Source organism: Polyodon spathula, chromosome 8, assembly GCF_017654505.1.
Source record: "Polyodon spathula isolate WHYD16114869_AA chromosome 8, ASM1765450v1, whole genome shotgun sequence".
Classification (NCBI taxonomy): domain Eukaryota; kingdom Metazoa; phylum Chordata; class Actinopteri; order Acipenseriformes; family Polyodontidae; genus Polyodon; species Polyodon spathula.
In genome coordinates this window covers 28,540,418-28,559,021 of record NC_054541.1, presented here as the reverse complement: position 1 = coordinate 28,559,021, position 18,604 = coordinate 28,540,418, and the positions used below count along the sequence as shown (strand labels likewise).

General features: G+C 38.0%; 1 protein-coding gene across 1 annotated transcript; it reads left to right on the top strand.

The window, feature by feature from the left end:
* Positions 1-1,204: 1,204 nt before the first annotated feature.
* lrrc17 (leucine rich repeat containing 17) lies at positions 1,205-18,025 on the top strand. The gene is made up of 4 exons (XM_041257476.1): positions 1,205-1,292; positions 5,909-6,772; positions 13,775-13,930; positions 17,358-18,025. Exons 2-4 carry the CDS (start codon positions 5,998-6,000, stop codon positions 17,774-17,776), a joined length of 1,350 nt encoding a protein of 449 aa, XP_041113410.1. The 5' UTR covers positions 1,205-1,292; positions 5,909-5,997; the 3' UTR covers positions 17,777-18,025.
* Positions 18,026-18,604: the final 579 nt, after the last annotated feature.

Sequence of the window (18,604 nt, the reverse complement as noted above, 5' to 3'; positions counted from 1 at the left end):
CTATACTTTTCTTTTTTTAATTACGCTAAAACAAATGATAAACCTAATTTTCTTGTTTGTTTCTCAGAGTTATCTCTATTTGTTGTATTCCTGTTTTGAAGGCATTGCATACGTGTTTGCTCTTTATTAAGACCTACTCAGAGGAGGTTAGTCTGAAACTTGAAGGCAATCATTGCTGTGTCTTCAACATAAATCATGTGAAAATGTTAATGAGGCCACACCCTGGATGCTTGGCTGACAGCTTGCGGTTATGCTGGTGTTGAAACTCGGCACAAAGCAAGGCATCAAACTCACTTAACAGGGCTGTATGATTGCCCGTTTCTGGCAATTTAACACCACTTTACATTAGCATTAGTGATCAAAAGTGATAAAAATTGGGCCCAAAGTGTAAATGTATTTTGTAGACTGCAAACTGTATGTACAGCAATGCTTCAGTTTTGAGAATGTTTCCACGTTTCTTTATGTTGTACCAGCTATATTTTTTTATATGTTTGATTCACATTTATGCTGACAAGAAATATACCTAGAGAAATTTAAATCATCTTGATTGCTTGTTAGACTCCAACTGGGCATGTGCAGTTATATATATATATATATATATATATATATATATATATATATATATATATATATATATATATATATATATATATATATATATCTAAACGGAAAAGCCTTTTCTACTTTGAAAATTGACCACATTAATTTTTTTTTAAAACAATATAAAAACACTGATTAAAGGGGCTTGTTCACCAAGCTTTATGTTGTGTTTTTTTTAAGTCTGCTTTGATTAATTAAAATGTCAAACTTTATTTATATATTTTAAAAACATTCTTTAAATAACTCTAATGGAATATGGCCCACAAACTTTGCCGGGGGGTCCTTAAAAACGTAAGGAGTTTTCATCATGGCAAAAACATACAGATTTGAATCTGACACAGTTTAAACATGAACTTTCCTCCCAGGTTGACAAAGGAGAGAATACCTTCATGTTTTAAAACCTCTGGTCCTAAAGCCTGTTTATCATTGTTGAAGGCCTGAGCATCTGGGTACATGACATTACCTTGGAGCCAATCCAAAGCCCTTATAGTTGACTGCCTTCCTGCCAAATCTTGTGCTGCTGTAACTTAAAACCATCTGCCTCCCCCATGCTCCACAGACTGCCACAAGAGTGAGCTGCAGCCAGTGCAAGCTGAAGGAGAACGTCTCTCATGACCAAACAAAGAGCAGGGAAGAGTGCAGCCAGAAAGGTCCAAGTAGATGAGTTTGTGGCAGCCTTTCCCTGTGGCCAGGTACTGTAACCCTTTATCTGTGAACTTTAGACAACACCTTCAACAAGAGAAAAGAATAGATGTTTAAGGAATAATGTTCAGGTCTAACATGTTTGAAGTCTATGGTTTTCAAAAGCTGCAGACATGAGCTGAAATTAATATGCTGTATTTTTGGTAATAATTTGTAATGCAGGGAAGAGAGGATGGTACTAGCATACTGTAAATGATAAATCAGAAAATGCGTAATCTACATATTTGTATTCCTTTCAATAACTTCGCAAACTGGATTTTGCATGGAACGGTGTTTTAAGCTTATAGGCAGAATATCAAAGAAAGCAGGAAGTTCATTTTGTTTAGTTTTTTTGCTGAAGATACTTCTTGTTGAAGTTTTTATAAGCAGTTTGAAATGAGGGTTAACAGAGAAGAGGACCCTTCTGTATCAAAGGAAGCTGCTTCAGATTAGATAGGCAATTAACTGGAAGAGAGAGCTGCATCTGTTCTGTGAAGTGTTTAAAGTTGTTATGCACACCAGAACAAAAAATACTATTTTGCTCGGTGTTCTTTTCCAGTATTTGTTTTTCCCCCCACTGTCCATGTTTCTTTTTTTATGTTCCAACAAATAAGGATACAACAAAATTCAAAAGAATTTCTGGAGTCAGTGGAAAGTTGTTTTTTTCTTACAATCGCAAATGCCTTTAATTAATGCAGAGACTCTGTAAGCAAGGATGTTCTTCTACAGAAACTGAGCAGAGCTACAGAGCAATGTAAGCACAGTGTAACATTATTAAAAAATAATCAGAGACACTGCTTATTAAAATCAGCTTGCTGGTGTTAGGTAAGAGCTTATTTTAAGTCCAATCATGATAAAATGAAATAAGGAGTTCCCTTTTCTTTTTGGTTTGTTAACTCATTTCCTAACCAATTAAGTTTAGTATGTATTCAAAAGCTGCTATGCCTACTAGTGGTAGATGCTGGTAGGTGAGCTGAATTTAGCACAGTTGGGAAAGCTATATTATGCTCCAAAAAGACTGACAGCGCCAGGGAAGAAACTAATCATTTCAGTGAGGTCTATTCAGATGATCTAAACTGTGCCAGATCTAAATACTATAATTGGTTAAATATTAAATTAGGATCAAACCTGTCATTTTACTTACTTTTAAAGACAAAAGCAAATTTGAAATTATTTAAAACAAGAGCAGCATTTAGATCCGCCACTGTTTAGATCAATTGAATAAACACCAGTGTGTCTCACAGGGAAAACACAAACAGGATTAGTATGTAATTGTGTCATTTTCTGTAAGGTAACAAATGAATCAGTTACCTGTCAGTAAACTTTCATATACAGACACATTTTGGTTTATTCATGGAAAAAAAAGAACTAACAGCCCTCCAAAATCAGTCTCATGATTTCATCCTGAGGTCAAGAGGAATATTGTAACTTTAAATCAGGGATTAAAACTGGTAAATAATCTGACAGTCCTGCATTGTTATTAAACCTTCAATTATTTAAAATGATGTTAAGCTTTTCACTTACCAAATAAAACCAAAGATTGTTATTATACCCCTTAAAAATTGTACGCGCGCAGCAGCACAAAATACACAAAAAAATTATTTTGGACGGTTCTGTTTTATATTAAGACACATCTAGATAAATAAAATTAAAAAACGGTATGGAGCGACATTGTAATGCATCCTGCAGATTAGGTTGCTGTGGTGGAGTGTCCTGCCCCTTTATGTATAAGTGTTTTATGTTGTATGTAGTGTGTTAGTGTTGGTGTTTATGTATAAAATACACAGGATATAAATACGGGTTACGAGCACAAGTGTTTAAAATGTATATTGGTATTTAGGCACGAGTATTGCACAGCACTTCATGTGCAAATAAAATAATATGTGAGCACAGGGAATTGCACTTTTATTAATTCACGTGCAGTTGTACCGAGACTCCAATTCAATGATTGATTAACAATCGAGTCTCGGTACAGCTGTATAAAAGCTGCATGTTTTCACTCACTCAGGGTTGTGTGTTCCTGAGTGGAGAACGGGAGAGAAGGAGTTTTTGGGGGTTTTGAGAACAATTGCTACAGTGTGCTGGAAGTGCCAGCATGGTTCTTGTTTGTCTGTTCGTCCACTGTCTTGTTTAGTTTTGTCCGTTTTGTTTACCTTTTTATTTTGGCCTCAAGTACCTTGTCCTGTTTTGTGTGTTTTGTTTAAATTTTTTTGTTTATTATTATTTACAATAAAACCCTGGACGCCGTAGCGTCACAGATTCTCCGCCCTACCTTTTTGTTGTTCTTCGTCCTTCTTCTGGTCTGACGTCATCCCTACAAAGCCATCCTGTTCACAGTTGCACAAACTCCTTTAAGTTAAGTTTCCAATTAATTTTCTCCTTAAGTGTTTCTGAATTTTAAACGTGTTGCAATGTCATTAATTAAAGTCACTGCCGCCAGATATGGATAATTGAACTTAATTCCTATTGTGTTTTATGCAACTTTGCAAAGGCTTTTTTTTCCTGTAAAATGCACTGGAACTTGCCAAGGATGTGTTCAATGCCAGATAGCATTGCATAATGAATATCCCTTACTGAATCCATTTGGTAGGATGCACTTACCAGCTGGAGTACAGTAACTATTTTCTTATGTAACAAGAATAGTGTTTAATCTGTTCCAAGTGCAGCCCATGTGCCGCACATATGGAGCAGTCTACTTGTTCTGGCTTTTCATTTTTGCCATTGTGACAGAGATCGAATGACGCTTGGTGTTAGATCTCCTTCCCGACCGGTGAGGGCACTAGAAAGAAGGAACAGAGTAACCTTAAACAAATGGCGAGACAATTTATTCCGAAGGGTAAGTGGAAGTCGGCCATTTAGGAAAGGGGCGGAGCTACGGCACCCAAGCTCACTGACCCGGACGGTAAACGGCGTGCCATCTGAGGATTGGAGGAGCGGATGCACTCGTTAACCTAGGGGTCATGGGCGAGGGTATAAATAGGGGGGTGTGGCTTTGTGATCTGTTCCTTTGCATATGGTTAAGCCAAATAACCAGGAAGGAGCCCGTCTTGTTTATACGAAAAACCATGAGTGTTCTGCTTGTCTGTGTATTAACACTGTTTGTCTTGTGTGTCGTTTCTCACCAAGAATACTGAGCGCGATCCGGAGCTGCAGCTGCGGGCCAGCGTAAAACACGGATATCACCAATCTTGCACCGCGAGCACTAAAATCACGCACTGTCGGAATTGTGTCTGTGTTTTGTGTGGGTGAAAGGACTGGACTTTGGGTTACGGGTCAAACCCGTGGGATTATAATCAGAAATGATACACGCCGCTGTACCACTTCCAACATTATTATTATTTGCAGGTTTGCTATAAGGCTCTGGACATTGAATTAATTTAATAAACACCCTTGCACCTGTACATCATCGTCTGTGTCATTTATCCACTCTGCACTGCACTGACCTGCACGTAATCACCACTTTGCCACAGCCATGTACAAAGCCATGTACAAGCTTAAATGTTCATTTAGCAGATGCTTTTCTCCAAAGCTACTTACAGAGACTATGGGGTGAACTATGCATCCAACTGCTGCTGCAGTCTCTTACAATAGGATCTCAGGTCTAATTTATCATAATAATTGGTATTTGGTATTTGTATTACAGAATGTACTTACAATTACACTTGCACACAGTCCTGCAAATTTCTGTATTCACCTAGAAGACACAAGAAACAAAAAGCCATGTTATCCTTCGACCTGAGCTATTGAAAATGGCCTTGCTGGGATAGCTGGCAGCACTCAGGAATGGAATTACAAAATGTTACCCATTAATAATAACCCCCAAGACACCAGCCTCTGGAATGTGAACCTCTCTGAATTAGACCTAATTTTCAATAATATTGTGTCCCCTTTACTGACAGACTCCAATAAGATGATATTTTGTGTGTTTAGTTCAAAAGCAACAAGGTTTTTGGAACTGGAATAAAAGGTTTGTTGTGTGGTGTAGGAGGCACATTTCTCAAATGGCATATGTTAACAGTATATCTTGTAACAGTGATAATTGCAGTCAGATGTTTGTAACAATGTTTTGGTTTGTGGGTTCAGATTAAATGTCCTAAACTAGTAAATCGTGTGTATTAATTGTAAATCTTAACAATTTGTTACCAGTATTTTACTATGTTATACAGGACTATAAAATAAAAGTCATACAGGTGGGTTCCTATACAGGTACACTGGGTCAGCCTGTATTCTGACAAACAGAAGCACTCATTTTTAATATTTAATTAATAGTTTTGTGTTGTGTGTTTTTTTTTTTAAAGTAACACAGAGGGGCAGATGAATGATGAATTTTGGTACAGACATTGAACATAGCCGGTTGCTGTACCTATGTTGGCTTTGTAGTTGCTCATAGTTAAATTGCACATAATAGCTTCAATAGCGCCACTTTTGGAGAATTTATTTTTTCTTTTGCATAATTGTGTTACTCATGGCTTAGGCTGTGCCAGTACCAAATTCAGCATGTTCCATCAGCAAAGAAAGACTATTAACTGAATAGAAGATTCTCTGATATGGTTTATCCCAAATACTATTAGGATATCAGAGTTTTACATTGGTATTTGTTTTAAACATAATTGTTTCTTCTTTACAGGGAGTGCAGCTGCATCTCATCATTTCTTAAGACCTCACATTTCAGAGGGATTCCTTTGCCATTCCATCTATCACAGTTAACCGGAGCAAATGGATATCAGGATGCGAGTGGTTACTGTGTTACTGATCCTGTTCTTCTCCAGGTCTGCTGAATTCAGGAGGGCAAAAAATGGTGGTTTTAAAAGCAGAGTGAACATGGCAGTGCCCAGGGCCCTTAGGAGGAGTTCAGTTAAGCGGTTTGCTGCAGCCGAGTGCAAACAGTATTCTGAGCTCAATGAAAAATACCTGGACTGCCAAGACAGAAAGCTGACTCAGGTTTCAACTCACTGGCCTGAGGACATTCTCCATATGTTGCTGGCAAGAAACATGATCCGAAGGCTGGAGGATGACATGTTTGCAAGGTTTAAACATTTAAAAAGCTTGGATCTGCAGCAGAACGACATCTCAGTGATTGAAGAGCGAGCCTTTGCAGGTTTAAATAAATTGACAACGCTGTTGCTTCAGCATAACCGGCTGCAGGTGGTTACTGAGGATGTGTTTATCTTCCTACCTCAGCTCAAGTACATGCGCATCTATGAGAACCCTTGGGATTGTAACTGTGAGCTGGACAGCCTCGTCAGAAAGCTTCAAGTCCCAAGCAATCGGAACCTAGGAAACTATGCAAAATGTGTCTGGCCCAAAAATCTAAAAGATCAAAAATTAAAGAAGATAAAGCCGGAGTTGTTATGCCCAGAGTTGGAAGGGATAGAACCAAATGAGCCACAAAATCAGGTTCTTGGCCCTGCTTTTGTCATCAAAGAGGTTGATTCCACAACGTGCCATACCTACATGTTCCCCACCATTCTACTAGACTGCCACAACAAAGGTTTGTCTATATTATGTTTATACTTTACATTGATTTTGTTATTGAGATTTTTTTTTCACAATACCAGTACACACTATAAATAATATTTTGCTCTTTAAATATAATACTTCAATCTTTGATGTACAGCTCTGCACATGTGTGTGTGTGTGCACGTATGAGTTTGGTGGCTGGTGGCCATCTTGGTGAACGAACAGCCTGGAATCAGGATAGCCACCATTTGCAGTGCCACGTGGTTTTGATTGTTTAATTGTTTGAGTGAATGTGTTGTCGGAGAGTGAAGAGAGAAAGAGAGAGAGGGCAAGAGAGAGGAAAAGAAGAAAGAAATAAGTGGAGGGGATAGCCAAAGTGTGTGTGCTGTTTTGTTTATTTTATTTTATTTTTTTTCACCTGCAGTTTAATGCTGGTCAGTAGGAGGCACTATCCCACTCCTTACACCACATATTGTATAGCTCCCTGATATTAATTTATATGATACGCGATTTAGCAATAGGGCTGAACAGCCATATATATATATATATATATATATATATATATATATCTATATCTATTATATATATAGATATAGTATCTATAGATATAGATATAGATAGATATATATATATATATATATCACACAGTACCAGTCAAAAGTTTGAGTACACCTGCTTGAAACCAGGTTTTTCATGATTATCTATGCTTTTAACTGTATAAACTTGTCTATAAACACTTAATATTACTATATGATACATGTACTTATATAAGCTGATAATCATAAGTGAACAGCATTCAAAAATGTTATTTTTAAATGAAAATGTAAATCTTGTCAATTTTAATGAAATGGTCACCCAGAGCAAGGGGATTTTAGTCTGAAGCCCAAGTCAGTTAAGTCTGAAATGTGTATAACACGGTGTTCGAACACTGGCCTAAGTATAAAAGTGTCTTTGTTAGATGTTCTCTGAATTAACTAGCATGTTACCTAATTAACCTTTTGTCACCAATTATTGTAAACAGGTGAGGGTCCATGATTACTATAAATATAGGTAGCATAGGCACAAGTTTGTCATTCCTGAATGCAAGGGAGCAGAAAATGGCAAAATACGCTCAGTTAAGCAAAGAAAAAAGACAGTCTATAATTACTTTAAGAAATGAAGGTCAATCTTTAAGACAAATCGCAAGAACTTTGCAAGTGTCTGTAACTGCTGTGGACAAGACCATCAAATGATTTGAAGAAACTGGCACTCATGAGGACTGAACAAGGTCAGGCAGGCCAAGGGTGACCTCAGAAGTCTGCAAAACTGGTGATTAACTGCCCCTGAAATACAAGCTCAGCTAAATGCTACTAGAAGTACAGATGTTTCAACATCAACTGTTCAGAGGAGATTGCGTAAAGCTGGCCTAACTGAAAGAATTGCTGCCAAGTAACCATTGTTAAGAGTGCAGAATAAGAGGAAGAGACTTGCCTGGGCCAAAAAACACAGAAACTAGATGTTTGAGCAGTGAAAGTCGGTCTTATGGACCCGATGACACAGAGAGGGTGAGCTTATGAGTTCTGCATATGTGGTTCCCACTGTCAAGCATGGAGGAGGCAGTGTCATGGTCTGGGGTTGCTTTGCTGGTGACAGAGTTGGTGATCTTTACCAAGTCCATGGCAAGCTCAACCAGCATGGCTATCATAGCATACTTCAGAGGCATGCCATTACATCAGGATTACGGCTAGTTGGGCAGTCCTTCACTCATCAGCAAGATAATGACCTGAAACACACCTCAAAGTTGTGCAAGAACTATCTGGACAACTCAATCTAATGATTGAGTGGCTATTTTGAGGAATCCAAGATTTAGAGATAATTTTCAGTTTTCTTGAACATTGCTTTGATAAACCTTATGTTTTGTTTTGTATATTGTAACATGCGTTTTCATTTTCAAGTATTTACAGAAATGTATACAATGTAAAACATTGTCAATTCTGAAAAAAACCTAGTTTCCAGCAAGTGTACTCAAACTTTTGACTGGTACTATATATATATATATATATATATATATATATATATATATATATATATATATATATATATATATATATATATAGACACACACACACACACACACACCACCAAAATTATTGGCACCCTTGATAAAGATGAGCAAAAAAGGCTGTTTAAAATAAACAACACAGGTAATGAGTTCCTTAAGACTGAGATGTACTTAAAAAAATAGAATGTTAATGCAGATTTCATTTTGCTTGACTTTATTTATAAGAATCTTTAGGGGTGCCAATAATTTTGACACCTATCTTTTTGAGAAAAAAAAAATATTACTTGTTAAAAATAAACGTTTTCTCTGAGCAATTGCATTAGTATAAAATAATACAGTTTTCCCATATTTTTGAGCATAAAATATAACTCATTACTTGTGTTGTTTATTTTATATATATTTATTATATATACACACATACACATAGTATAATGCCAGCATTGTTCTTCTCATTTCTGATATTGTAATTTACATTACCGATTGCCAGTGTGGCAAACTTATGTTTTAACTTGCCAGGGAACCACTGCAACCATTGCATAGATTGAAGACTAGGTCAAATTGCTAAATATCTTTAATTTTTGTAAATCTAAAAATAAAAAATAAAAGTTTAGGTTAGGTTGTTAATTATCAATTTTTCCTCTTATGTGGAAAATATTTTTGACTGTATAAAATATTTAATGACATATATAAGACTAATTAATTTTAAACATATTATTAAAATCTACAGTGACTCTCAAAAGTGTTCACCCGCCTTGGGCTTTTTTTTTATTGTGTTACAACGTAGAATCAAAATGGATTTAATTAGGAGTTTTTGCCACTGATTCACACAACAAGTCCATAATGTCAAAGTGAAAAATAAAATCTACAAATTGTTCTAAATTAATTACAAATATAAAACAGAAAATAATTGAGTATAACTAAAATAACTAACTAAGTATTCACTCCCTTGAGTCAGTATTTGGTAGAGGCACCTTTGGCAGCAATTACAGCCATGAGTCTATTTGGATAAGTCTCTACCAGCTTTGCACATCTGGACACTGCAATTTTTGCCCATTCTTCTTTGCAAAATTGCTCAAGCTCCGTCAAGTTGGATGGGGACCTTTGGTGAACAGCAATTTTCAACTATTTTCACATATTCTCAATTGAATTGAGGTCCGGGCTTTGACTGGGCCACTCCAGGACATTGACCTTTTTGTTTTTAAGCCACTCCAGTGTAGCTTTGGCTGTATGTTTGGGGTCATTGTCCTGCTGGAAGATTAATCTTCTCCCAAGTCCCAGGTCTCTTGCAGACTTCAGCAGGTTTTCCTCCAGAATTTCTCTGTACTTTGCTGCATCCATTTTGCCCTCTATCTTTACGAGCTTTCCAGGCCCTGAAGCAGAGAAGCATCCCCATAGCATGATGCTACCACCACTATGCTTCACAGTATGGATGGCCGTCTCAGGATGATGTGCGGTGTTAGGCTTGCGTCAAACATAGCACTTAGCGTTGAGGCCAAAAAGCTCTATTTTGGTCTCATCAGACCATAGAATCTTCTTCCACTTGGTCTCAGAGTCTCCTACATGCATTCTGGCAAACTAGTAGAGATGTGATGTGTTTTTTTCAACAATGGCTTTCTTTTTGCCACTCTCCCATAAAGGTCAGTTTTGTGAACCACACAGGCTATTGTTGCCATATGCACAGTGTCTCCCAGCTCAGCCGTGGAAAACTGTAACTCCTTTAGAGTTGCCATAGGCCTCTTGGTGGCCTCCCTGACTAGTGCCTTTCTAGGCCGGATACTCCGTTTCTGAGGACAGTCTGTTCTAGACAAATTCATAGTTGTGCCATATTCTCTCCCTTTCTTAATAATGGACTTACTGTGCTCCGGGCAATATTCAATGCCTTGGAAATTTTCTTATATCCTACCCCAGATTGGTGCTTTTGAAGAACCTTATTCCGGATTTGCTTTGAATGTTCCTTCATCTTCATGATGCAGTCTTGGTTACAGAGATGGGAGGGGCTCCACCATTTCCAGTTCCATCGGGTGATGCCGTGCTTACAGCCAACAAGGCAGGAGCTCAAGCGTCTAGTGACCAAGAGGGGAAAGCCTGTGCGTCCAGTGCCCAGGAGGGGAAGCCCGAGCTTCCAGAACCTATGAAGGAGAATCCAGAGAGGGAGCCGTACTGGTGGTGTCTGGATTATGGAGAGGCCGACCACCCAACATCCCGCTGCCCAGACCAAGCAACCAAGATGGAACTGCACTAGGTTTCACTGCAAAAGGGAGAAGCCCTGCCATCGCCACAGAGAAAGAGAAAGGCCCCGCTGTCTCCAGCGCTGAGGGAAGACTGCCATTCTCGCTCCCGCCTCTGCCACCAGAGGGAGATTGGCCACTGTTCCCTCCTCCACCACTAGAGAGAGATGGGCTGCTGGTCCCGCTTCCACCATCAGAGGGGGTGGAACCATTGCCGTCCCGAGAGCCAGAGCTGCCTTTACTTCCACCACCAGGGGGCGAGGAGCAGGAACTACCTCTACCACCACCACCAGGGGGAGTAGCAAGAGCTGCCTCTCCCTTCAACAGAGAAAAGACCAGAACAGACTGCTGAAGGGAGCACTGTGGAAAACAGCCTGGCCGCAGATGCCGCGAAGAGGGCCAGCACCGCTGCAGCCACTGCCAGAGTGGCCAACCCCAGCTCCATGACTGTTCCTAACTCCATCACCAAGCGAAGACAGGGAGCAAATGCTGCCCCCTCCTTGGCCTGAGGCTCCCGTTCTCTCGTCGACACCATCTCCCGAAGGTCCGGAGCTGTCACTGTCGTAGGCTCCGGAGCTGTTGCGTTGGAGGGTCTGCTCCAGCCATCACCTCCTGAGGAATTGCTCCTGCACCTGTCCTGCACCGCCTGGGGAGGCTTGCTCGCCGCTTCCTGGGGTCGCCTGCTCGCCGTCGTCGAGGGATGTAAGTTTACTGCCTGGGGATGTCTGTTTGTCGCCGCCTAGGGGTCTTTTAGTGCTGCTGTTGCCGCCTCTGCAGCCAAGAAGCATGCTGTTATTGCCTGCGCAGTCAGGCTGGTTCTCATCATCTGGGGGTCTTTTGCTGCTGACTCCCAGGGATTTGTTATTGCAGGCACCCGTAGCCCCATGGGTGATTATGTTCCTGTGGCAGGATGTAAACCATGACTTTTGGGACTTTAAGGGGGAGGTGGTCATTAGTGCCATGTGTGCTGTGCACAAGGTTGGGGGAGGGGGCGAGTGTGAGTGCCCGCCCCTTTATTAATGTATATATTATTTATTAAGAAAAAAACTAGCGCCATTAATTTTCAACAAAGGTAATCGTTGTGTTTATTTTTGTATTTTGTGAAAACCTTTATGTTTGGCCCTTTTGTTTTTGTGTTATTTAATTTTATAAATATCAGCACACTTTTGCCCCGCAAGCCCTTTTTGTTTGTGTACTTTCTGGTCTGACATCACCTCCACAAGCCAGCCTGTCGTGAATAAATATTATTAAACAATCATTCATAAAAAGTGCTTGTCAAAAGTGAACTTCAGATGATAAGAACTGATAGCTTTCTTTTTGTAGAGGTCCCTACACTGGTGGCGCTGGAAAGGTCAACATGTATGATTATACTGCTATAGGGTCTACAAAGCCAGACAGAACAATTAGGATAAACAAGTATTGCCTTTTAAATGTCATTAAATGCATGTCTGACAACTTGTATTCTTTAAATGTAATAATTTAAATAACGTTGTTAAAACCACAAAACTCCCCATTCACACATTTAACATCATAGTAGATTAATTAATGCTCTACTGTTCAGTGGTACAGAATACGATTTGACCAAAAGTCTTAAATTAGAAATGTGCTTCAGGGAATGTATTTCTTTCCTGCCAGTGAAAGTAAAGAATAATATATAATGTAAACATGTTCTTCGTTATAGCAACCTATGTTCTTCATTATATTAAGTCTTTGGAAACTGCTCTGAGTAGGTGACCACACAAGATGATTAACCTGTGGGGTACAGAGTTGGGGAGTTGATGGCTTTGGCCTCAATGCCTCAGGACAGGCATATCATCTTGTACCGCTATCTCTCTCTATGAATACTTACTTGCAGTTCGCACACACCTTGGGAATATACCAAAAGATCCTGCCAACATGTGCAGCTCGAGCAGAATTGATTGGACAAGAATCTGGAATTTAAAATTAAGAAAACCCTGTCCTCAACCCAGCAACAAGTGCCAGTACAGTAACTTGCAATATTAATATATATTGCTATATTAACTATCTGCGGCTGTTTAGATATTTAAAAATAGATTAATAAAATAGACTCCCTGACATGATACAGTATCCCAGCATGTGCACAAGATTGTTTTTCAATAGTATCCAGTTAAAGAATGCCAACAGGACATCTTTACATTATTCATAAGCTCAGAACATAATGGTTCTTGTGTTCTCTCCATTCAACCCTGAAATAGAAGCTGACATTAGAAAAAGACCCCCCCCCCCCCCATAAATCAAGACTTACAAATGAAAGAATCCCTGTTCTCATGAATCATGTATTCAAATATACAGATACTTTGTCCAGAGTGGGGGAGGGGAGGATACTGAAGATGTTCTTTCTCAATTTAAATAATTTAGGTTTTAAAAATGATTATTAGCAACAACATTTTATAAAACCATGGTGGTTCCAATTGAACATTGGAGGGTATTTTTTAAGAACCAAACAATACACACACCATTTACAAACAGTCAGTGATGAATAGTGAAGGTCATCCTATTCCTGCCTGGTTCCCCATAGCAGGATTAATGGGTTCACAAATGTCATTAATTTTTTTACCCTTAGGTTCCTCTCTCTGCCGAGTTATTTTAAGTGCATTTCCAGACCTGCTGGCTATTAGACATGTTTAATTGGTATTGTGACACCATGTTACATATTAACTAACTCACTGGGAAAACACACATGCATGACTATACTTGTTAAAGACATTGTGACATTGTAACATTGTGTATTCTACTTTCACAGATCTGAAGAAAGTTCCAGCTGACATCCCAACAGATGCTGTTAAAATTGACCTCTCTGGAAACAAAATCAAACATCTAAAGTCCAAGGAATTTGTTGGACTGAAGGACTTGAAGATATTGAACCTTAGCAGTAATGCCTTAGAACACATTGACACAGGTATGCAAAGTATACACCGCTCTGCTTCAGTTTAGAGTTTTTAATTATCCACATTAGATGTTGCTGCACCTTTCTATATTACTGCAAAAGTGTAAGTTAATTGAAAAATAATCAAAGCAGCAGAAAAGCTTGTGTAAAATTATCTTTTTAGTTCCAGCATTTGCAATGTCATGAAAAACTAACTTACTGTTAACATATATCCTCACTTGATTTGACGAATGAAAATAAAATGACAAACAATAAAAAACAAACAATATTAACATTTTATAGAACAACATTGTTAATGGCCTTTAGTGAGCCAGAAGCCAATGAATCAAGTCTGTCACTGAGAAATGAAGCACAACCGTCCACTTAGATAAACACATGCACGCTCAGATAAACAATGCCCTCTGTTTCTTGCCTGGCCCTTAGCTAAACATATAGTTATGAGACTAACAAAAACTATACTTTTACTCTATTTTTATATTATTTACTTTTAAGACTCTTGAAGGACAGATGGACTCAGGATAGTATCAAATCACTTACCAAATATTACATCTAAATTTGAGAGGCAAAGTAATAAAAAAAAAAAGGTTGCATGTTGTACACCACTTTGAAGCCTGTTGCTAGATTTCATTGCTTAGATCATACTGGTACATGAGATCATTGCTATAACTGTATTGTACATGCACCCCAGATTCTGAACCGTATCATCATCATCCCCTTCATACACCAAAAAAAACCCTTTTAAAAGGGTTAAATTAAAAAAAAAAAAAAAATGTGAAGCCTTATGTGCTGATTGTGACTGTCAATCCAATCAGAATGCAAAAGAACATTTTCTTTGTATATATATATATATATATATATATATATATATATATATATATATATATATATATATATATATATATATATATATATACACAGTGCCTTGCAAAAGTATTCAGACCCCTGACCAATTCTCTCATATTACTGAATTACAAATGGTACATTGAAATTTCATTCTGTTTGATATTTTATTTTAAAACACTTAAACTCAGAATCAATTATTGTAAGGTGACATTGGTTTTATGTTGGGAAATATTTTTAAGAAAAATAAAAAACTGAAATATCTTGCTTGCATAAGTATTCAACCCCCACACATTAATATTTGGTAGAGCCACCTTTCGCTGCAAATAACAGCTTTAAGTCTTTTGGGGTAAGTATGTACCAGCTTTGCACACAGTGTCTAAGTGATTTTGGCCCATTCTTCTTGGCAGATTTGCTCCAGGTTGTTCAGGTTGGTTGGACGACGCTTGTGGACCACAATTTTCAAATAGTGCCACAGATTCTCAATGGGATTGAGATCAGGACTTTGACTGGACCACTGTAGGACATTCCAATGTTGCTTTGGCCTTGTGCTTGGGATCATTGTCCTGCTGAAAGGTGAATTTCCTCCCAAGCTTCAGTTTTTTAGCGGACTGAAGCAGATTCTCTTGCAGTATTTTCCTGTATTTTGCTCCATCCATTCTTCCTTCAATTGTAACAAGATGCCCAGTCCCTGCTGATGAGAAGCATCCCCATAGCATGATGCTGCCACCACCATACTTCACTGTAGGGATGGTGCGTCTTGAGGCATGGGCAGTGTTAGGTTTGCACCACACATAGCGCTTTGAGTTTTGGCCAAAAAGCTCCATCTTGGTCTCATCTGACCACAAAATCTTTTCCCACATCGCAGCTGGGTCACTCTCATGCTTTCTGGCAAACTCCAGACATGCTTTCAGATGGTACTTTTTGAGTAATGGCTTCTTTCTTGCCACCCTCCCATACAGGCCAGTGTTATGCAGAGCTCTTGATATGGTTGACTGGTGCACCATTACTCCACTCCCAGCCACTGAGCTCTGTAGCTCCTTCAAAGTGATTGTTGGCCTCTCTGTGGCTTCTCTCACAAGTCTCCTTCTTGTTTGAGCTCTGAGTTTTGAGGGACGACCATTTCTTGGCAGTGCCTGGGTGGTGTGATGCAGCTTCCACTTCCTGATTATTGATCCAACTGTGCTCACTGGGATGTCCAAACACTTGGATATTATTTTGTACCCTTTCCCTAATCTATGCATTTGTATTACTTTATCTCTAACTTCTGTAGAATGCTCTTTGGTCTTCATTTTCCTTCAGATTCACAGCCTTACCAATGATCCTTCTACAGTGGGGTTTTTATCCAGAAAATGTGACAGCAACTTTAATGGTTCACAGGTGGAGGCCAATGGTAAGGTAATTGTGTCCTCGTTAGGGCAATTTCTTTCATCGGTGCAAACTGGGAGCTTCCACAGCACAGGGGTTGAATACTTATGCAAACAAGATATACCAGTTTTTTATTTTTCTTAAAAATATTTCCCAACATAAAACCAATATCACCTTACAATAATTGATTCTGAGTTTCAGTGTTTAAAAATAAAATATCAAACAGAACGAAATTTCAATGTACCATTTGTAATTCAGTAATATGAGAGAATTGGTCAGGGGTCTGAATATTTTTGCAAGGCACTGTATATATATATATATATATATAATATATATATATATATATATATAATATATATATATATATATATATATATATATATACACACACACACACACACACACACACACACACACACACGATGAACATTGAAAATGTTGTCGGCCAAGGTTGGACTGATGTTGACCATAATGATCTAAGTTTAAGTGATAGCAAGTCCCCTGTTATCTGAAAAATAGGTTCAACAGGTTACATTTAAGAAATGATTTCATTAGCTATTATCCCTGTTACTGTCAAGATGAATATAGTTCCAAACTTCCTCCATTCTTTTAAATGTAGTTTTGAATGTTCCAGGTAATTTTATTATTTTCTTATTTAACAGAATTCCCTGGATTCAAAGTCATTAGGGGTCTATGATTTTGTCTAATTTTCAAAATTATTGGTTGCACTGGTTATATTCCAATGGACCTGGACTTTTAATTCAGCTTTAAATGTTCTGATTTCTGATTGTTTTTTAATATAATTCAATGTTAATTCAATTCAAAATTCTCATTTCACCAACTGTATCTGTGACACATGTAAACAAGCATTTGCCTCTCTCTTACAAACACTGTGCATTTCTCTAAACAACCTTTCCTGTTTTATGTGGATTCAGACTTCCTTCTTTTCCATAGGCATCTTTAACGTTCTCTGTCTCTCTCTTTTCCCTTCTTTTTGCCTTTCCCTCCTCTTACTATGATTTTACCCTTTTATAGTGCTGGACCAATAACATACACCAACAAACTGTAGAATAGTGCAATCTAATTTCACAAGATGCACAAAGAACAATATACTTGTCATGCATAAAGCTGCACAGTTGTTACTATTTTTGTAATTATAAAATTGTTAAACAAACATACAATTTAAAACACAAAACACATAATTTAGTAAACTTGTTGCTTTTTCTAACAGTTGCCTTTTCAGGTCTTCTGAAATTGAGAGAACTGGACCTGTCAAATAATGTCTTACATTACATTGAATATGGAGTATTAGAGGATCTCTACTTTGTCCAAAAGCTGTGGGTGGGAAATAACCCTTGGAGATGTGATTACAACATTCATTACCTGGATTACTGGCTGAAACATCACCGCAGCGTGGAACACACTGGCCTGATTTGCAAGACACCGGAGGAGTTTAAAGGCTGGTCTGTATACAACTATGTTAAAAGTTACAACGAAGAATGCCCCAAAGATAAACTGATATCACTGACCGAAACAACTCAGGACGACAATGCAGATGCAGAAGAAGTGGAAGAAGGACAGTTCAATCAACCACAGCATTTAATTGGACCAAAAGAGCAAGATATGTACACATTTATCAGATTAACATAATTATACATTTTAGACAACATGTAAGGTTGATTTCCAGCTTTATTTTTAGTTGTGCAACTTTTAGAAATATTCTAATTCAGTCTATATCAGATAGCAATCTGATTCCTATTTGTTTTCCAATTTACTCTTTACTTTATTTTCACTAAAACTAGAGTTAAAGGCTGTTTTTTTGTTGTAATTTGTACTACACCGTATGCATAAAAAAGAATATTTGATTTTTGTCATATTTCATGTTGTGCTGTTGGTTTTAAAATTCTATATATATATATATATATATATAATAAACACACACACACACACACACACACACACACACACACACACACACACACACACACACACACACACACACAACTGTGCAAAAGTTTTAGGCAGGTGTGAAAAAATGCTGTAAAGTAAGAATGCTTTCAAAAATAAACATGTTAATAGATTATATTTATCAAATAACAAAATGCAAAGTGAGTGAACAGAAGAAAAATCTAAATCAAATTCATATTTGGTGTGACCACCCTTTGCCTTCAAAACAGCATCAATTCTTCTAGGTACACTTGCACAAAGTCAGGGATTTTGTAGGCACATAGTCAGGTGTATGATTAAACAATTATACCAAACACGTGCTAATGATCATCAATTCAATATGTAGGTTGAAACACAATCATTAACTGAAACAAAAACAGCTGTGTAGGAGGAATAAAACTGGGTGAGGAACAGCCAAACTCAGCTAACAAGGTGAGGTTGCTGAAGACAGTTTACTGTCAAAAGTCACACACCATGGCAAGACTGAGCACAGCAACAAGACACAAGGTAGTTATACTGCATCAGCAAGGT

What these genes read in the sequence shown, in the direction of transcription:
- lrrc17 (XM_041257476.1), top strand. Translation starts at nt 5,998, where the DNA reads ATGGATATCAGGATGCGAGTGGTTACTGTGTTACTGATCCTGTTCTTC. An exon ending in ACTAGACTGCCACAACAAAG is followed by an intron (nt 6,773 to 13,774) that starts GTTTGTCTATAT and finishes CTACTTTCACAG; the next exon opens with ATCTGAAGAAAGTTCCAGCT. An exon ending in CTTAGAACACATTGACACAG is followed by an intron (nt 13,931 to 17,357) that starts GTATGCAAAGTA and finishes TTTTTCTAACAG; the next exon opens with TTGCCTTTTCAGGTCTTCTG.